The 18,747-nt window shown below is 38.4% G+C and overlaps 1 protein-coding gene across 16 annotated transcripts in view; it reads right to left on the minus strand.

Annotated features, from left to right (window-relative positions):
* The window catches only part of RPS6KA6 (ribosomal protein S6 kinase A6), a 254,839-nt gene that overhangs the window by 173,121 nt on the left and 62,971 nt on the right, over positions 1–18,747 (minus strand). For 2 of the 16 annotated variants that reach the window (XM_060408375.1, XM_027963587.2), the window contains exons 1-3: positions 5,246–5,571; positions 3,773–4,938; positions 3,479–3,588 (exon numbers count right to left, since the gene is read on the minus strand). The exons of 2 other annotated variants lie outside the window; for them this stretch is intronic. In XM_060408375.1, the coding sequence (XP_060264358.1) occupies positions 3,479–3,559 (81 nt within the window). In that variant the 5' untranslated portion in view covers positions 3,560–3,588; positions 3,773–4,938; positions 5,246–5,571. Of the gene's footprint in view, positions 1–3,478; positions 4,939–5,245; positions 5,572–5,704; positions 5,937–18,747 lie in introns of those variants that run through there. 12 more of the 16 variants (XM_042241593.1, XM_042241596.2, XM_004022225.5 and 9 more) reach the window with 10 other exon arrangements.

Raw genomic sequence — 18,747 nt, forward strand, 5'->3', positions numbered from 1 at the left:
AAACTGGGAAGGCATCAGTGGTGGGTTGGGGTCAGGGCCCTGTTGGCCACTCCCCTCTTTCTAGTCCAAATAAACCTGGTGAGAGTATATAAGAAAAACAGATATCCCTGTTCTCTTTATTGCATTCTAGAAAAAAGCACCAGTCACTATTTTCAGCACAGCCCTCTGCACTCGCGGGCTGCTATTTAAGATGAATACTGATAAAGCAAAAATTTCAGGCTAAAGCACTATTTTAAAAGTACTGAAAAACTTTTCAGCTAGTAATAAGCGTATTCACCTTTAGAAGTAAAGATTTTAAGCATGCCAAGCATAGCCAGAAATCTTTAGAGTGGTTTGTTCTTGTTTAAGACACAACTGGGGAAGTGTTGTTTTAGCTTTCTATCTCCCTACGCTGCAAATATTTGTTTATCTTTATACTAGTCTAGTGGCTAACAGACACTTTTACTGGCAAGCATGCATTAAATATCTGTTATATTGAATTAAGTCCTACCACAATACTTCTAATTTCTCTTACTCCCTAATATCTGATCAGTTGTTAAACTATTTTAACTCTTCAAGGTCTCTCCCTCAGTATTCTCCTTTCTACTGCCTTCTGTCTTTGTTAAAAAAAAAAAAAACTCACTTTCACTGATTAAAATTCCCCACCCCCAGTCTCTCCTCAACTCCAATCCATCCTACATGCTGCCATCAGCTATTGCCAGCACAGATCTGGTCATGCCATTCATGATCTCAAAAATCTTCAGTAGCTCCCATTTACAGAACACTGAAAACCTTTAAACTAGCTTTAAAAGCCCCATACAAATTGGGCCTTGCCTACCTTTAGATGAATACCTCATATCACACTATATTCCCATTCTCACATCATAGACTTATATCCTACCAAATCATACTCCTCCTTCCTCCAAGGACACATCCATGCCTTTGCTTACACTGCCCTCATCCACCAGAAATAGGTTCCTTTAATCTGTGAAAATATTATCCACTCTCCAATGCTCTGCTCAAATTCTACCTCTTTCACAATGCCTTACTAAATCTATTCCCTAAACCACCATCACAGCCACTTCATTGTTGACGGTCTTGTAATTTGTATAATAGCAGTTTCTGCATATGACTATCTTGCCCACCTGAATGTAAACCCATGGGGATGGGGCAGGATTCAGGATGGTATATCTTTAGACATTTCACATTACAATGCTATGTACTGAACTGCCTTGTACCCAATAAACACTTCATGAACTGAACCAATTCCTACCATGACAAAAGTTCAAAATAAGAAAAATGTCAATGAAACATCTCATTAGCTAGTTATAACAAATTATTTGCCTCTCCTTATCCCCCAAAGTGTTCCTAAATATAACTTTGTATTTCATCCTTAATCATCCTATCATTACAAATGTGATCAACATACTTAAATGAAATGATCTAAGAAGGAGATCTTATGAGAAAACCACTCATAATAAGGAAAACTGAAGCTATGACCATGGTTATCTAAATCCCAAGGTTTTAATATGCTGCTGCTAAGTCACTTCAGTCATGTCCGACTCTGTGCGACCCCATAGACGGCAGCCCACCAGGCTCCCCCCGTCCCCGGGATTCCCCAGGCAAGAACACATGAGTGGGTTGCCATTTCCTTCTACAATGCATGAAAGTGAAAAGTGAAAGTGAAGTCGCTCAGTTGTGTCCGACCCTCAGCAAGCCCATGGACTTCAGCCTTCCAGGCTCCTCTGTCCATGGAATTTTCCAGGCAAGAGTACTGAAGTGGGGTGCCATTGCCTTCTCCAGGTTTTAATATAGTTGACAATAATTCAGAATTTAGGGGCAGAAAAAAGAGGTGACTATGGAGAAAGAGAAGGAACTGTATACATACTATGTGCAAATCATTTTGCTAAGGAATTAAACACAGCAAGGTATTTAGTTTTTATATAACAACTCTTGAAGACAGTTCTTCTCCCATTTAGAGATGAAGCTCAGAGAGGTTAGGTAACTTGCAGTGGAACTAGTGTAAGTTGGATGTGAAACTGGAACCTAGATTAAACTGGCCTCCAAAGCCCATATTCTTTGCTCTATTACTACAGGGTCTCATGAATTTAATTAAAATTAGCAGTTTTTCCCAATCTGCCATATATCTGATGTCCTAGTTAAATTTTTAGAGTCAGTGGCTTTAGCCCCAAACTGTTTTAGCAATGAAGTATGCTAAAAAAATAATATAAAAGTACCAATAAATATTTAATATAATATGGTGATATAATATACAATTTGAAAATTCTATAACAAACTCCATCAGGAATCAAGTAGTCTCTCACCAAAACAGAAAGTGCACAAACTCTGTACATGGCACTACTTCATGAAAAGTCCACTTTACTACTAAAACAGGCTATTCTTAATGACCTTTGTCCAGGAATGACCAATACCCATCACACCTCCTAATTCTTACTTGAAACCTCGACACATTTTCCCATAGGACAATTTTACAGTGATTAGGGTTTTCATCATTATATCTCTTCCCTGACGCTGACAGAATTCAGGCAATAGCTAAAATTATGGCTGCCTGAGAGATAATATCTTTTGAAGTCCCTATTCCCAATAGACCTAATTGAGACATTCTCTGCAAGAGCTCTCAGAATCAAAGCTTCTTGCTTATCCTATTTTACCCTCTCCCAGGAACCCTCTTTCCCCTTTCAGGCCCATTCTCCACCTCTCACTGGAACCAATCTAATTCTTGTTTGAAACCTCTGACACATTTCCCATTGAACAATGTTACAGTGATTAGACTCATCATTATACCTCATTACTGTGCACTGGTATAAAAACACAACTGTCCTTAATAATTTTTTCCTGTGCAAAAACATGTTAAGAGGCTAAACAACCAATTATCACACTTCTGAATGATAATTCAAAGGTTAACAACTGCCCATGAAACAAGACAGCAAAAGATGTTGAAAAAGATTCCACAAAATATGATAGTGTATACAATCTTTTATTTTATCAGGATTTAACACACACAGAAATAGACATTAAAGTTTCCTGTAACATTAAAGTTAACAGATTCATACTTACATTTTCTTTAAGGATTTCAACACATATTCAAAAAATATATTCTACAATGAAAGCATCCTTAGTCCTAAAAACTATCATGATTGAGGGCTGCGAAGTTCACATTCAATGGTTAACATTTCCAAAGCCAACATCAACAAACATGTAATTAAAATAAATATAAATTCTGGGAAGTAAAAGTGTCTCCTTATCAAAAGAAAGCCATTATAAACAAACATCAATAACAACAACAACAACAACAACAACAACAACATAACCTGTTCTGAGTACTAAACAGGTCTAAGCAGGTCAGATGTAGTGGTTAGTTTTCACCTAGAATATTTTTTTCAGAAAAAAGTTTAATTAAGTCACTTGCAGGGTTAAATCTAACCACTCATAACTGTTTTAGACAAAGAAGGCAGAAATACTATCTTTACCACATTACCTTCACCTTTCGTTTTACTTCATAGGGATTAACAATTTCCACTCCAGTATTTTTCCAAATTGCTGAGGTAGAGAGACCCATTGTTAAATCTCTATAATACCTAAAACATACTGCAAACAATAAAAAAAAAACCATATGTGGTAATTACAATTTAAAACATTTCTACATTCAAAGTTAACAAAAATAATAGCAAGCATGCGAATGGTTCCCCCCTCCCATCCCAACCTTTTATCCAAGCATTTAACTGTTTTTATAAACCAGATGCCTAGAACTATAAGTCAAAAGATTACATACACAAATTAAACAAAATTCCTCTTCCCTTGAGTAATCTTCTAGAAAATTCTTGCAAGTATGAAACATTCCAAGAAGAAACAAACCCCTCTTCATTTATCCTGTTCTTAAGAGATGTAGAATATTAAAATGTATCTAGGAATTCCTTAGTGTAATAGTAAAATATTTCCTATAAATAGAGAGGGTTCAACTTTAGACTTCTTCCATATTGCACTACATTTCTTATTAAATATTATTCTGGCATGTAATTTTAACCCCAGCTCAGTTGGAAATTTGAAAAGAAAAAGAACAAATTAAACAGACAGCAGTCTAACGTATATTTTTAAGGATGAAGCAAGTACTTAAAAGACAAATCTGCACCTAGAGATGTGGAGGATTTCAAGTCCTACCTCAAAATATCCTACTGTGAATCAATTTGGCCTTCAAAATTTTAGGAGATCTGTAATCGTGATGGCCTCTACTGCACTACCAGGCTGTCAATAGATTAGGTTATCAGAAAAACATCCGACTTTCCAAAAAGTCTTGTTTTTGTTCTTAAAGGCTGCCTGCTTCTAATAGTAACAACAAAAACAACAAAGCAACAATAATAAAAAACAAAGAACCTGTGCACATCTGAGTTCTCACTGCACAGCTGACCAAAGCATAACCAGAACAGTTTCGGAAGTAAGAAGAGCGGGAAGAGAGGCGAACCAAAATATTTTGGTTGAACCTCGCTGTCTTACCAAAGATTCCTCTTAAAAGGGCTGGAGTTTACTTTGCCTGTTCTTTCACTGACCAACGGGGCGGGGACAGCAGTTGGGCAAAGGGAGAAGGGGCGGAAGAGGGCGGTAGAATTCAGGAGACCGCCAAGGAGGCTGCAGAACATCACCTGAGTGTAGATAAAGAAACCTTGCCTCCAGTTAATCTCCACTTAGGTTGTTACAAAGAACCACAACAAGCCACAAAGAAATGAGAAAAGTAACTAAGGAGCATTCATCCCTATGTGTAAATGGCCCCAGAGTTCGTCACCTTGCTGTTTCTGTTGCGCTGGGTTCCTAAAGCACCCGGTGTTCAATAGAGAGCTGGAGTCAGCAGCTGTCCCTCAAATTGGCAGCTAGCACACTTGGCGCAGCGGAGAAAGAGAAACATGCGGAGCCAGGCGCGGGCACCTGGCGTATCCCCCAGTTCCACTTCAGGTCGAAAAGTGAAGAAACTTAGTCACAACTCTGGCGTGGCCCGCAAGACAGATACTCCCCCGAGGCCAAGCCTGGCCGGGGCTGCACTTACTCCTGACTCCCGAGCCCGCCGCCCAATCCCCGCCGGCTCCCAAGAGAAAGCGCGGTTCGAGCAGAGCGTTGTCCGCCGCCCCGCAGCCTCAAGGGGCCTGGCCTGGCACCTCGCTTCCCAGCCCCATGCCCCTTCTCCCCCGGACCCCCCAGCAAAGGTCTTGAGAGGAGGAAGGGGGTGGCCCCAACCCCTCTTGGCCACCACACTAACCTCGCCGCTGCTTGCACTGCCGCCAAACACCTCCATTTCTTGGTCCCAGGGCTCGTCTTGAGGAGCGAACGGTAGCATCGCCCCTTCAGGAGCACTCGAACAGGAGCTGCCAACTGCCCGAGCGGCCGCGCATCCCGTTTTTGGAGCCTGCCTGCCACTGCGCCGCCGCCACCGCCGGGATCCCCAGCCTCGCCTTCAACGACAGCTGCCTTCGCCGTGGGGTCCCTCAAAGACTCGAAGCCAGGGGTCGTCGCCACCACAGGCTGCTGCTCCCCACGGAGAAGACAACTCTGTGCTGCCTCTCCAAGAGCTGCCGCTCGGTTTGTGCTCACCACTGCCGCCAACGCCGCGACAGTCGTTCGGCGGTGACTCCCCCCAACCCGCCCCCCGCCCCGCCAGCTCCCCGCTCCCTCGGGCCCCCTCCCAGCTCTGTCAATATGGCGGCAGCGGCGGCGTTACCTGTGCGGCGCCTGGAACTCCCGACCGCGGCGGCACGGCAGCGTCACCCAAACGTCAATGGAGATTCCCCAGCCTAGGGTGAAGCGAGGGGGGGTGGCGGCGGGGGGTAGGCGGGGAGGTGCGAGGGATCGCGTGGTGGGGGTTGGGAGAGGGGGGTGCTTACTGGGCAGGGAAGGCGGGAGAGGCGTAGTAAAATCCTCTGCTAGCTCCTCGGTAAACCTGCGCGCTCCACGGAGCATGCGCGGCGCTGTTCACACATGCTCAGCAGGCCTTCGCAAGTCAACAGAACAGCCTTGCCGGCAGGAGTCCCGAAAAAGGTTTGGGAGCTGGGGTCCCTCATGAGCATTTGGAGGAGTCAGTGTCAGAGGAAGACTCCAGGAATACCTACTTTCAGTACTTGCAAAAGCAGGTGCGCTATACACCGAGGCATGCCCATTTGGTATTTAGTGACAAATATTAAGGCAGGGGTTTTAGTCCAGTATACATTAGCCGGTAGAAGCTGGAGGCAGGAATAAAATCCGTTTAAAATAAAGTGGTACAACTGCGCTGCCTAACTCTCCCCTCTCCTCTTGTCCTGCTCACAGTGTTGGTATTTACTCTGGTTGTCTTCATACTATCGATGTCACCCCGTGTTTCCAGTATTCACATACATAACGTACACCACTTACTGGGCTCAACGTGAGGCAGTGAAGACAGTGTACGAAGCTAACTTCATTTCCACCCCGCTCTGAGGATATTGGACCTGTAGTGACACAAATTATCATTTTTTTCTCTTCTCCAAATCATTTACTGCTTTGCTACTCTAAGCCACACACTGTACCATGCTAGCAATTTAACTGAGATGAAGTATAGCCTCATGCATGGGAGATGATCAATACATGGGAAATACTTCAAAACCTAGAGTAAAAATGTTATTCCACATTTAACACTTCAAAGAACTCGAAAGAACAACTGTAACAGCGACTAAGCCAGCTCAGTACCTTGGCGACATTTCTAACGGTAGACATAAAATAACACCCTCTTCCACATACTACACCTGGGACTGTGATACTGTGCTCCACGGAAAACGTTGACGATGCTCTCTGTTTATTTCACAGTCTAGCTTCTAGCACTGGCAACGTAAAGTGAACCAGAGATTGTACCTGAATTGCAGTCAAAGATGACTGTTAGATCATTCCCACCTACTCAGCTTAAAACCCCAGGGAAGTTTTAAGAATATGTGTGTGTGTGTAGGCGCTTAGTCGTGTCCGACTCTTTGCGACCCCATGGACTGTACCTACCAGGTTCCTCCATCCATGGCATTTTCCAGGCAAGAATACTGGAGTGGGTTGCCATTTCCTTCTCCAGGTGATCTTCCCGACCCAGGGATTGAACCCGTGTCTCCCACATTGTAAGCAGACGCTTTACCATCTGAGCCAGCAGGGAAGCTTTAAGAATATGATTCTATAAAAATGAAAGCTTTGAAAATAGTGGAGACATGGGGCTATAAACAGTGAAAATATGTGAGCATGTACCCACATGCAGGTAGACTTCCCTTTGGCTGAACTGACCTTGCTTCCACCAATGCTTTGAGCACTGGATATCATCTTTTCTTGCCTACTCAAAGGCCTTGTTCTGCAATTCTTCCACTTCCTGTCTGCCCCTTTCAAATCATCTATTTTTCTCCTCTACTGGACCTTTCCTGTCAGCAGAAAGCATGCTGTTACTTACTTCAACTTGCTGAACCACTCATTAGTATCTGAAGTAGTTCATGTCTCTTAAAGCATTATCCTCACCTGGCCCCCAGGGCAAAACATTTGTTCATTTTCCTTCTACATCACTGGCCATTTCTTCTCCATGTCCTTTGCTATATCATCCTTCATCTTCCTAATCTCTAAAAACTGGAACTTCAGGGCTCAGTCCTTGACCTATACCTTCCCCAACATTTTAGGTATTCCCATATCCCACCCTGTTCCACGGCTTTAAATCCCATCTGTATGCTGAAGACTGTCAAATTTTATCTCTAACCATAAACACTTTCTTGAAGTCTAGACTTGTACATGAAACTGCTTATTCTATTTGGATACCTAACTGAATTCTAGATTCGACCCTAACTAACCTGTTCCTTGCCTAGTCTTCAAATAATTAATGACCTCTACCACCCACTAGTTTGTTGCTCAAATGTCATTTGAGTCTTTTTATGACCATCCGTTCTAAAACACCATCCCCATAACTATCTAGCCTCACCCTGCTTTTTCTTGATAATACTAATCAACATGTGATATATGATTGATTGATTTATTCCATCCAGCATCTAACATAATGATACACAGTAAATTTTTCTGGATGAATGAATTTGTCCTTTCCTCCTATGCATTTGATAAACATACCACATCAACTATATTAAGAAGCTTCCTCACTATGAATGTATTACTCTGCTTCTATATAAAATTTAACTTTCATGTATGTTCATTCATTTAACATTCCCCTTAAGATATAGACACATGTATGTGTTAGTCACTCAGTCATGTCTGACTGTGTGCAATCCCATGGACTGTAGCCCACCAGGCTCCTCCTCTGTCTATGGGATTCTCTAGGCAAGAATACTGCGGTGGGTTGCCATTTTTTTCTCCAATATATAAATATACATGCCTCATTAAAAAATAATTTAAATAATTAAATTCCCTTCCTCAACTCAATGGTTTTAATAGACTCTCATTTTTCAAATCTTTCCATTAGTTAACAAGTCTTTTCTTCTATCTCAATTATTTTTTAAATGTCTGCTCCATCCCCACTGCCATTGACTCAGTTCACCTCATAAAATATTTACTTGAACCAATTATAACAATGATTCCTCTTAACTGATTTTTCTGAACTCTAAATTTATACTGTCTCCTCAAACCATCCTCCTCATTGGCAGCCCAGTGATCAAAATTTTCCAGTGATTCTTTTATCATCTCCAGTAAAGTACCCAAACTCTTTAACTCTGAATACAGATGTTTAAATGTTTTCACCATCTGCCCTCTATCTTCCTAGCTTCATGTACCATTTCATATTCCAGTCAAATTTATGCACATGTTATTGTCTCTTCCCTATCCTAGTCTTTGTAGATAACTTCCCTTAATAGGAGAAGACAATGGCAACCCACTCCAGTACTCTTGCCTGGAAAATCCCCATGGACGGAGGAGCCTGGTAGGCTGCAGTCCATGGGGTCGCACAGAGTTGGACACTACTGAAGCAATAGCAGTAAATATTAACTACTATTTACTGAGAAAAGAGCCGACTGTGCTCCAGGCTTATGCTCTTCATGGATTCATTTAGCCTACCTAAGAACTTGTAAAAACTTATATTATCTATATTTTACAGATGAGGTACCTGAGCCTAAGGTTCAATGATCTTCCCAAAACCTCACAGATAATAAAGGAAAAGTCTAGAATTAAAACGAGGTCTGCCTGGTGCCAAACCTTTTACCCCACTCTGCTGCTCTGTGAAGCCTCTTGGAACTTAACTTCCCCCTCTTCATTCCTTCTTTCCACTCATCCCAGGGATAAATTAGTCACCCATTCCTCTGTACTTCCATAACATATTTTCCATATACTAATTTCAGCATTTCTTTATCTTTACCAGTGAACTTTGAGCTTTTTGATGGTAGTGAATTAATTAAGCTCTGCATTCACAGCATATGGCTGGTGTTCAATAAACGTGCTGGATGGACAAACAACATTTCTACTTTAGCCAGACACTATGTTAAAACTGGTCTGTTATAAAAATGTGCGACAGTACTTAACTCTTGAGAAGTTTAATGCCTATCTGTTCTGTGTTGACTTCTTGTATCAAAGACATATTACCTGATTTTAAGTTATTGGTTACCAGGGACTATTAGATCTAATTTCTACTAAATGAGAAAGCCCTTGAACTGTTGATGAAAAACATGATGACTTTATTTAAGCATAAAGGCATGTAGTAAAGAAGACTGGAACTTAAAATTCTAAATTTTCTATAAGTATACACAACAGAGTTTATTGCTTTCCCTTCAGTGATCAGGACATTTTTGCCTCAAAATTTCTATATGCCTATGTATCTCTGGATTTCCATTATTGTAGCCTTAAAAGTTTAAAAAGTATTTGGCAAGGTTTTGGTTGTTCTAGAACTGGGATGTACTTAACTAGTTTCTAAATAATATATTATTTATCATAAAGGATGATGCAATGGGTTCTACCACCATCAGAGCATGATTTCTGAGTATTTTCAGAACTAGGAAAAGGGTACATAAACCTCTACACTGATTTCTTTGCCCTGTGACAAATGGCACACATCAGATGACCAGGGTCAGGTGTAAAAGTGGGTGGTCATGCAATTTAGCTGAAAAAAGTTAACCAACCCATATGGAGATAAAAACAAACTCATCTTGGCCCCACTAAGGGGATGTGAAATATGAACCAAGGACCTTTGATCAGCAGATCACAGACCAGCCACAGATCCTACATTGTGGTTCTTATTCCTAGATTGTGACATATACAAATACTGCTTATTTGGGGTATAATTACAGAAAGAGCCACACAGTCCCTCAGCATTTTCTGCCTAGTTCCCCAAAGTTTATAATCCAAATAGCTGGAAATTGATGAATCAACATAGAGCATAAAAGCATTATTAGAAAAATATTCCAATATTTTATTTGGAGATATTCTGATTTAAATATATAAAAATGGGATCTGTGTGCAGAAACAGGAAACTTTCAAATTTTAGCAAATACTTATTATATTTAAGTTATTCCTCAGGAGTGTCAGATAACTTTTGTTCTCTAAAAATACTAAGTAACTTTGGTCCCCCTACAAATCAATTTCAAAAGGGCAAGCAAGTCACACATACTTGTGAAATATGTTTCATTTTTGTTGAGATGAATGAGATTAAGCAGTAAATAAATGATAAATATGGCTATAGTTTAGTTTTTCTCTTTGGACAGTAACTAAAGTTTACAGTACACAGAGAACAAAATCCCTTAATGATACGAGAGAGGGGGAAGAGTAGTTACCATTGTTTGTAGCCTAACTCCTAAGATTTTTATGAAAATTTATTATTATTATATTTTATGGTTTAGCTAGAATTCTAAGCCATTTAATAATGGCACATGTTACAAAGGAGTTTTGCTGTATTATATATAGGCAAAATATCAAGAAATAACATTTTATTTTCTTTTTATTTCTAAATCTCTTCAAATCCAGCCAACATATTTGGTTATAATGATATTTTCTGGAAAAAAAAGCAGTTGTCTTACTGGTAGGTTTTCTAAATGTTAGAATGATGGATCTATGATACAGGAAATTAATTCCTAGGATAACATACATGTCATAACTACCTGTAGGTGACAAAACAGATACATTTTTATAAACCCAAGCAATAACACCAGATGTGAAGGTAATCTGGCTGCCCACATCCTTCACAGTATTATTCACCCAGATAGAGCCAATTAATTTGAGCCACTCATTTGATGTCTCTTCCTTAACTCAAATTTTTCATTTGGGTCCCTGCAAATTTTAGAACTTTGTTATGGAAAGTTCTTCTGAGTTAAATGTGGACCATTCTTTCATTAAGGATATGAGAGTAGCAATGTTACCCTACTCAGACTTCAAACATAACTCATAAATCTGTATAACAATAATAAAAATGTAAATTTGTGTACCTACCAATTTACCTAGTTTCAAACTGTCTTTTGCATGTAATTTGCAAAACTCTTGTCAACTGCAATAAAATTTGTGTTTAGAGTTCCTATGACTGAAGTAATGATAAAAGATTTCCATAAAAAGTTAACTGACTCATCTGGACCCATGTATACCTGTTCACTAGGTTTCCCTGGTATTTACAGTTTCTAAATAAGAATTGTTTTAAACGGAACCAGATAATTTCAGACTTATTGACATTGTACTCTAAGTCATTGGTAAGTGTGCATCAGAATAACCTGGAAGGCTTTGTCAAAACACAGATTGCTGAGCCTCAGTGTTTCTGATTAATTAAATCTGGGTTGGGAACTGAGTGTTTGCATTCCTGCCAAGTTCCCAGGTGATACTACTGGTCTTGGGACCACACTTTGACAACTACTGTTTTAAGTTATAATTAGCCAAAGTAAGAGACATATTTTAGAGAGGAAATTTGTTCAAAAAGCCTGTATGATTCATTCAAATTTCAGGTTTTAAAAATTCATATAAAAATTATAGAGAATTGGAAAGTGCAAATTTAAACTTCAAAATAAAAAAAATCTACAAAGGAAATATTATATAAGATACAAACCCCAGTGAAGCACTTTAAAGCTTCATTATATAAAAGCAGTTGACATGCTAATAACAACTTATTATTAATAAACATAGTTGAGGTTAATAAAAGTGCCTTTTTCCTGGTGCCCTCTATTAAGAGTTCAACAGGGAAAATAGGCAAATTTGGAGTTGGTTACAGAAGAAAAAATATGTATATATTCAGATTCAGATTCAGTTCAATTTAGTTCAGTTGCTCAGTTGTGTCCGATTCTTTGCGACCCCATGGACCACAGCACGCCAGGCCTCCCTGTCCATCATCAACTCCCCGAGTCCACCCAAACCCATGTCCATCGAGTTGGTAATGCCATCCAACCATCTCATCCTCTGTTGTCCCCTTCTCCTGCCCTCAATCTTTCCCAGCATCAGGGTCTTTTCCAATGAGTCAGCTCTTCACATCAGGTGGCCAAAGAATTGGAGTTTCAGCTTCAACATCAGTCCTTCCAATGAACACCCAGAACTGATCTCCTTTAGGATGGACTGGTTGAATATCCTTGCAGTCCAAGGGATTCTCAAGAGTCTTTTCCAACACCACAGTTCAAAAGTATCAATCCTTCTGTGCTCAGCTTTCTTTATAGTGAAACTTTCACATCCATACATGACCACTGGAAAAACCATAGCCTTGACTAGATGGACCTTTGTTGGCAAAGTAATGTCTCTGCTTTGTAATATGCTGTCTAGGTTGGTCACAACTTTCCTTCCAAGGAGTAAGCATTTTTTAATTTCTTTTAATTTCATGCCTGCAATCACCATCTGCTGTGATTCAGATTGGCCACAGACAAAGACATATGACATGTTCCTAGGTTACTTGTGGTCAGCAGGTCAGAGATAAGCAAGTTGAAATTAAGAAGATATGTAGACACTGATAAGGGCATAGGGTACTTGTCCAATGGATCAGGAAAACTTCAGGTAAATGTGGTATAGTACCCTGGATAGCTCCCTGGAGGAGAAGTTACTTTAAGTCTGGCCTCACCTAAGTAAGCCTTTTTTTTTTTTTTTCCTATTTAGAGCCCCTCTCATTGTTAGAAGGGTTTCCCTGGTGGCACAGAGGGTAAAGAATCTGCCTGCAATGCAGGAGACCCCAGTATGATCTCTGGGTTGGGAAGATACCCCGGAGAAGGGAATGGCAACCCACTCCAGTATTCTTGCCTGGAGAATTCCAGGGACACAGGAGCCTGGCGGGCTACAGTCCATGGAGTCACAAAGAGTCGACCACAACTGAGCGACTAAAGCTTTCAACACTTTTCTTGTTACAATTCTGAATGTTCAAGGAGCCCAAACATTTACGCAGATTTGAGCCCCTGGATACTAGGAAGCAGAAGAACATTTTAATTTCACTAGTAACATTCAGAACCACTATCAGAGATATCTATAATCCCAAGTAGACTATGTCAGGATCCTGACATATTTAGACAAAAGAAGACTTTTAAAACCAAGAATTGGCTTTCTATTCTAAAGCAAAGAATTACTTTCATTATTATCCTTCTACAGTTACTGATTCAGAGTTCATTTACCTCTTAAATTATTTATTGAATTGACCTAAAGTCTAGTTCAAGAGATTTTCAACATGAATGTAGTAGAAAATAATCTTATAACTGTTAGCATACTGCTAGAAAATACATTCTATATAATCATGAAAAGTCCTTTTTTAAAATTTTAAATGCAGACTAATTACTTGGCAACACAGCTTCTACCTAACTTCTTTGCTTTCTACATCTTTGAGTATGTTCTAGTATATTTCATTGGACATTTAATTAAATCAAGATTAAAGGTTTTTTAAAAAGAACTGTATATGCTTAGAATGTACTATATGATGATTCAATATACATAGTGCAAGGTTTACTACAGTCAAGGTAATTAACACATCCTCTCACAGTTACCATTTTCAATGTGTGATAAGAGGACATGAAACATATTATCTTAGCAAATTTCCAGTATTCAATACAGTATTATTAACTAGAATCATCATGTTGTAGATTATCTCCAGAGCTATTCATCCTACATAACTGTAACTTTGTACTCTTTGACCAGCATTTCCTCATTTCCTTCACCTCTTTGCCCTTGGTAAATACCGTTCTCTTCTAAGCTTCTATGTATTCAACTTTCTTTTCTTTTAGATTTTACATATAAGTGAGATCATGAAAGTGTTTTTCTTTCTGTGTCTGGTTTATTCCACTCGGCATAATGTCCTTCAGATTCATCTATATTGTTATAAATGGCAGGATTTCCTTAATTTTTATGATTGAATAATTTTCCAAATATCACATTTTCTTAATCAACTTATCCATTGATAGATGCTTAGGTCATTTCCATATCTTGACCACTATGAAAAATGCTGCAATGAACATGGGAGTGCATGTATCTCTTCGAAGTACTAATTTTATTTCCTTTGGGTATATGCCCTAAAGAGGGATTGCTGGTTCATTTGGTAGTTCAATTTTTAGTAAAATCAATCCTTAACCAGAGGTCTCACAATGGCATTTCCTATCTTATGGATTTTAATACATTTCAAGAAAAGGTTTTAAGTTAAAGCTTTATTGGGAACACATGTACACCCGTGGCAGATTCATATTGATGTATGGCAAAACCAATACAGTATTATAAAGTAAAATAAAGTAAAAATAAATAAATAAATAAAAATTAAATAATTAAATAAAAAATAAAAAATTTAAAAAAGCTTCACTTAAATTAATAGCTATTCAAGAGGAATCCAAAAAGCCTTTGTTGCTTATCAAATGACATTGCAATGAGGAAAATCTTATTAAAAATGTAAATACTATAACTTAAGTCAGGGAAGGTTTGGAACGCTTAAAAAAAAATAACATAGCAATACATCTTAAACTAAAATAGATTACTATGCCTATACACAAGAAGACTCCTATATCCTATATGACCTCTCCCTAAACATTATTCTAACAAATTAATTTTTTAAAAAATACTTTTTTATGGGGGGGTGGTCCTAACATGGCGGAGGAATAGGACAGGGAGACCACTTTCTCTCCCACAAATTCATCAAAAGAACATTTCAACATTGAGTAAATTCTACAAAACAACTTCTGAATGCTGGCAGAAGAGATTAGGCACCCAGAAAAGCAGATCATTGTCTTCAAAAACAGAGAGAAGAAATCCAGCTCCACCCACCAGAACAATGACACAAGCTTCCCTAAACAAGAAACCTTGACAAGCCACTGATACAACCCCACCCGCAGCAAAGAAACTCCATAATAAAGAGAACTCCACAAATTCCCAGAATACAGAAACTCCACCCCAAATGCAGCAATATAACCAAGATGAAGAGACAGAGGAATACCCAGCAGATAAAGGAACAAGAGAAATGCCCACCAAACCAAACAAAAGAGGAAGAGATAGGAAATCTACCTGAGAAAGAATTTCAAATAATGATAGTGAAAATGATCCAAAATCTTGAAATCAAAATGGAATCACAGATAAACAGCCTGGAGACAAGGATTGAGAAGATTCAAGAAAGGTTTAACAAGGACCTAGAAGAAATAAAAAAGAGTCAATATATAATGAATAATGCAATAAATGAGATCAGAAACACTCTGGAGGCAACAAATAGCAGAATAACAGAGGCAGAAGATAGGATTAGTGAAATAGAAGATAGAATGGTAGAAATAAATGAATCAGAGAGGAAGAAAGAAAAACGAATTAAAAGAAATGAGGACAATCTCAGAGACCTCCAGGACAATATGAAACACTTGAATATTCGAATTATAGGAGTCCCAGAAGAAGACAAAAAGAAAGACCATGAGAAAATACTTGAGGAGATAATAGTTGAAAACTTCCCTAAAATGGGGAAGGAAATAATCACCCAAGTCAAAGAAACCCAGAGAGTTCTAAACAGGATAAACCCAAGGTGAAACACCCCAAGACACATATTAATCAAATTAACAAAGATCAAACACAAAGAACAAATATTAAAAGCAGCAAGGGAAAAACAACAAATAATACACAATGGGATTCCCATAAGGATAACAGCTAGTCTTTCAATAGAATCTCCTCAGGCCAGGAGGGAATGGCAAGACATACTTAAAGTAATGAAAGAAAATAACCTACAGCCCAGATTACTGTACCCAGCAAGGATCTCTTTCAAATATGGAAGAGAAATCAAAAGCTTTACAGATGAGCAAAAGCTGAGAGAATTCAGCACCACCGAACCAGGTCTCCAACAAATGCTAAAGGATCTTCTCTAGGCAGGAAACACAAAAAGGGCATATAAACCCCAACAGAAGACAATAAAGTAAATGGCAATGGGATCATACTTATCAATAATTACCTTAAACATAAATGGATTGAGTGCCCCAACGAAAAGGCAAAAACTGGCTGAATGCATACAAAAATAAGACCCCTATATATGCTGCCTACAAGAGACCCACCTCAAAACAAGGGACACATACAGACTGAAAGTGAAGGGCTGGAAAAGATATTCCATGCAAATAGAGACCAAAAGAAAGCAGGAGTAGCAATACTCATATCAGATAAAATAGACGTTAAAACAAAGGCTGTGAAAAGAGACAAAGTAGGCCACTACATAATGATTAAAGGATCAATCCAAGAAGAAGATATAACAATTATAAATATATATGCACCCAACATAGGAGCACCACAATATGTAAGACAAATGCTAACAAGTGTGAAAGGGGAAATTAACAATAACACAATAATAGTGGGAGATTTTAACACCCCACTCACATCTATGGACAGACCAACTAAACAGAAAATTAAAAAGAAACACAAACTTTAAATGATACAATAGACCAGTTAGACCTAAATGATATCTATAGGACATTTCACACAAAAACAATGAATTTCACCTTTTTCTCAAGTGCTCACAGAACCTTCTCCAGGATAGACCACATCCTGGGGCATAAATGTAACCTTGATAAATTCAAAAAATTGAAATCATTCCAAGCATCTTTTCTGACCATAATGAATTAAGATTAGATCTCAATTACAGGAGAAAAACCAGTAAAACTTTCAACATATGGAGGTTGAACAACAGGCTTCTGAATAACCAACAAATCACAGAAGAAATCAAAAAGAAATCAAAATATGCATAGAAACGATTGAAAATGAAAACACAACAACCCAAAACCTGTGGGAAACTATAAAAGCAGTGCTAACAGAAAAGTTCATAGCAATACAGGCATACCTCAAGAAATAAGAAAAACGTCAAATAAATAACCTAACTCTACACCTAAAGCAACTAGAAAAGGAAGAAACTGAGAACTCCAGGGTTAGTAGAAGGAAAGAACTCTTAAAAATTAGGGCAGAAATAAATGCAAAAGAAACAAAAGAGACCATAGCAAAAATCAACAAAGCCAGAAGCTGTTTCTTTGAAAGGATAAATAAAATTGACAAACCATTAGCCAGACTCATCAAGAAACAAAGGGAGAAAAATCAAATCAATAAAATTAGAAATGAAAATGGAGAGATCACAACAGACAACACAGAAATACAAAGGATCCTAAGAGACTACTATCAGCAATTATATGCCAATAAAATGGACAACGTGGAAGAAATGGACAAATTCTTAGAAAAGTACAACTTTCCAAAATGGAACCAGGAAGAAATAGAAAATCTTAACAGACCCATCACAAGCACAGAAATTGAAACTGTAATCAGAAATCTTCCAGCAAACCAAAGCCCAGGTCCAGACGGCTTCACAGCTGAATTCTACCAAAAATTTAGAGAAGAGCTAACACCTATCCTACTCAAACTCTTCCAGAAAATCGCAGAGGAAGGAAAACTTCCAAACTCATTCTATGAGGCCACCATCACCCTTATACCAAAACCTGACAAAGAGGCCACAAAAAAAGAAAACTACAGGCCAATATCACTGATGAACATAGATGCAAAAATCCTTAACAAAATTTTACCAATCAGAATCCAACAACACATTGAAAAGATCATACACCATGACCAAGTGGGCTTTATCCCAGGGATGCAAGGATTCTTCAATATCCGCAAATCAAACAATGTAATTCACCACATTAACAAATTGAAAAATAAAAGCCATATGATTATCTCAACAGATGCAGAGAAGGCCTTGGACAAAATTCAACATCCATTTATGATAAAAACTCTCCAGAAAGCAGGAATAGAAGGAACATACCTCAACATAATAAAAGCTATATATGACAAACCCACAGCAAACATTACCCTCAATGGTGAAAAATTGAAAGCATTTCCCCTAAAGTCAGGAAGAAGACAAGTATGTCCACTTTCGACACTACTATTCAACACAGTTCTGGAAGTTTTGGCCACAGCAATCAGAGCAGAAAAAGAAATAAGAGGAATCCAAATTGGAAAAGAAGAAGTAAAACTCACTGTTTGCAGATGACATGATCCTCTACATAGAAATCCCTAAAGACTCCACCAGAAAATTACTAGAGCTAGTTAATGAATATAGTAAAGTTGCAGGATATAAAATCAACACACAGAAATCCCTTGCATTCCTATACACGAATAATGAGAAAGTAGAAAAAGAAATTAAGGAAAAAATTCCATTCACCATTGCAATGAAAAGAATAAAATACTTAGGAATATACCTACCTAAAAAAACTAAAGACCTATATATAGAAAATTATAAAACACTGGTGAAAGAAATCAAAGAGGACACTAATAGATGGAGAAATACACCATGTTCATGGATCAGAAGAATCAATATAGTGAAAATGAGTATACTGCCCCAAGCAATCTACAGATTCAGTGCAAATCCTATCAAGCTACCAGCAG

This window comes from Ovis aries, chromosome X (assembly GCF_016772045.2).
Source record: "Ovis aries strain OAR_USU_Benz2616 breed Rambouillet chromosome X, ARS-UI_Ramb_v3.0, whole genome shotgun sequence".
Classification (NCBI taxonomy): domain Eukaryota; kingdom Metazoa; phylum Chordata; class Mammalia; order Artiodactyla; family Bovidae; genus Ovis; species Ovis aries.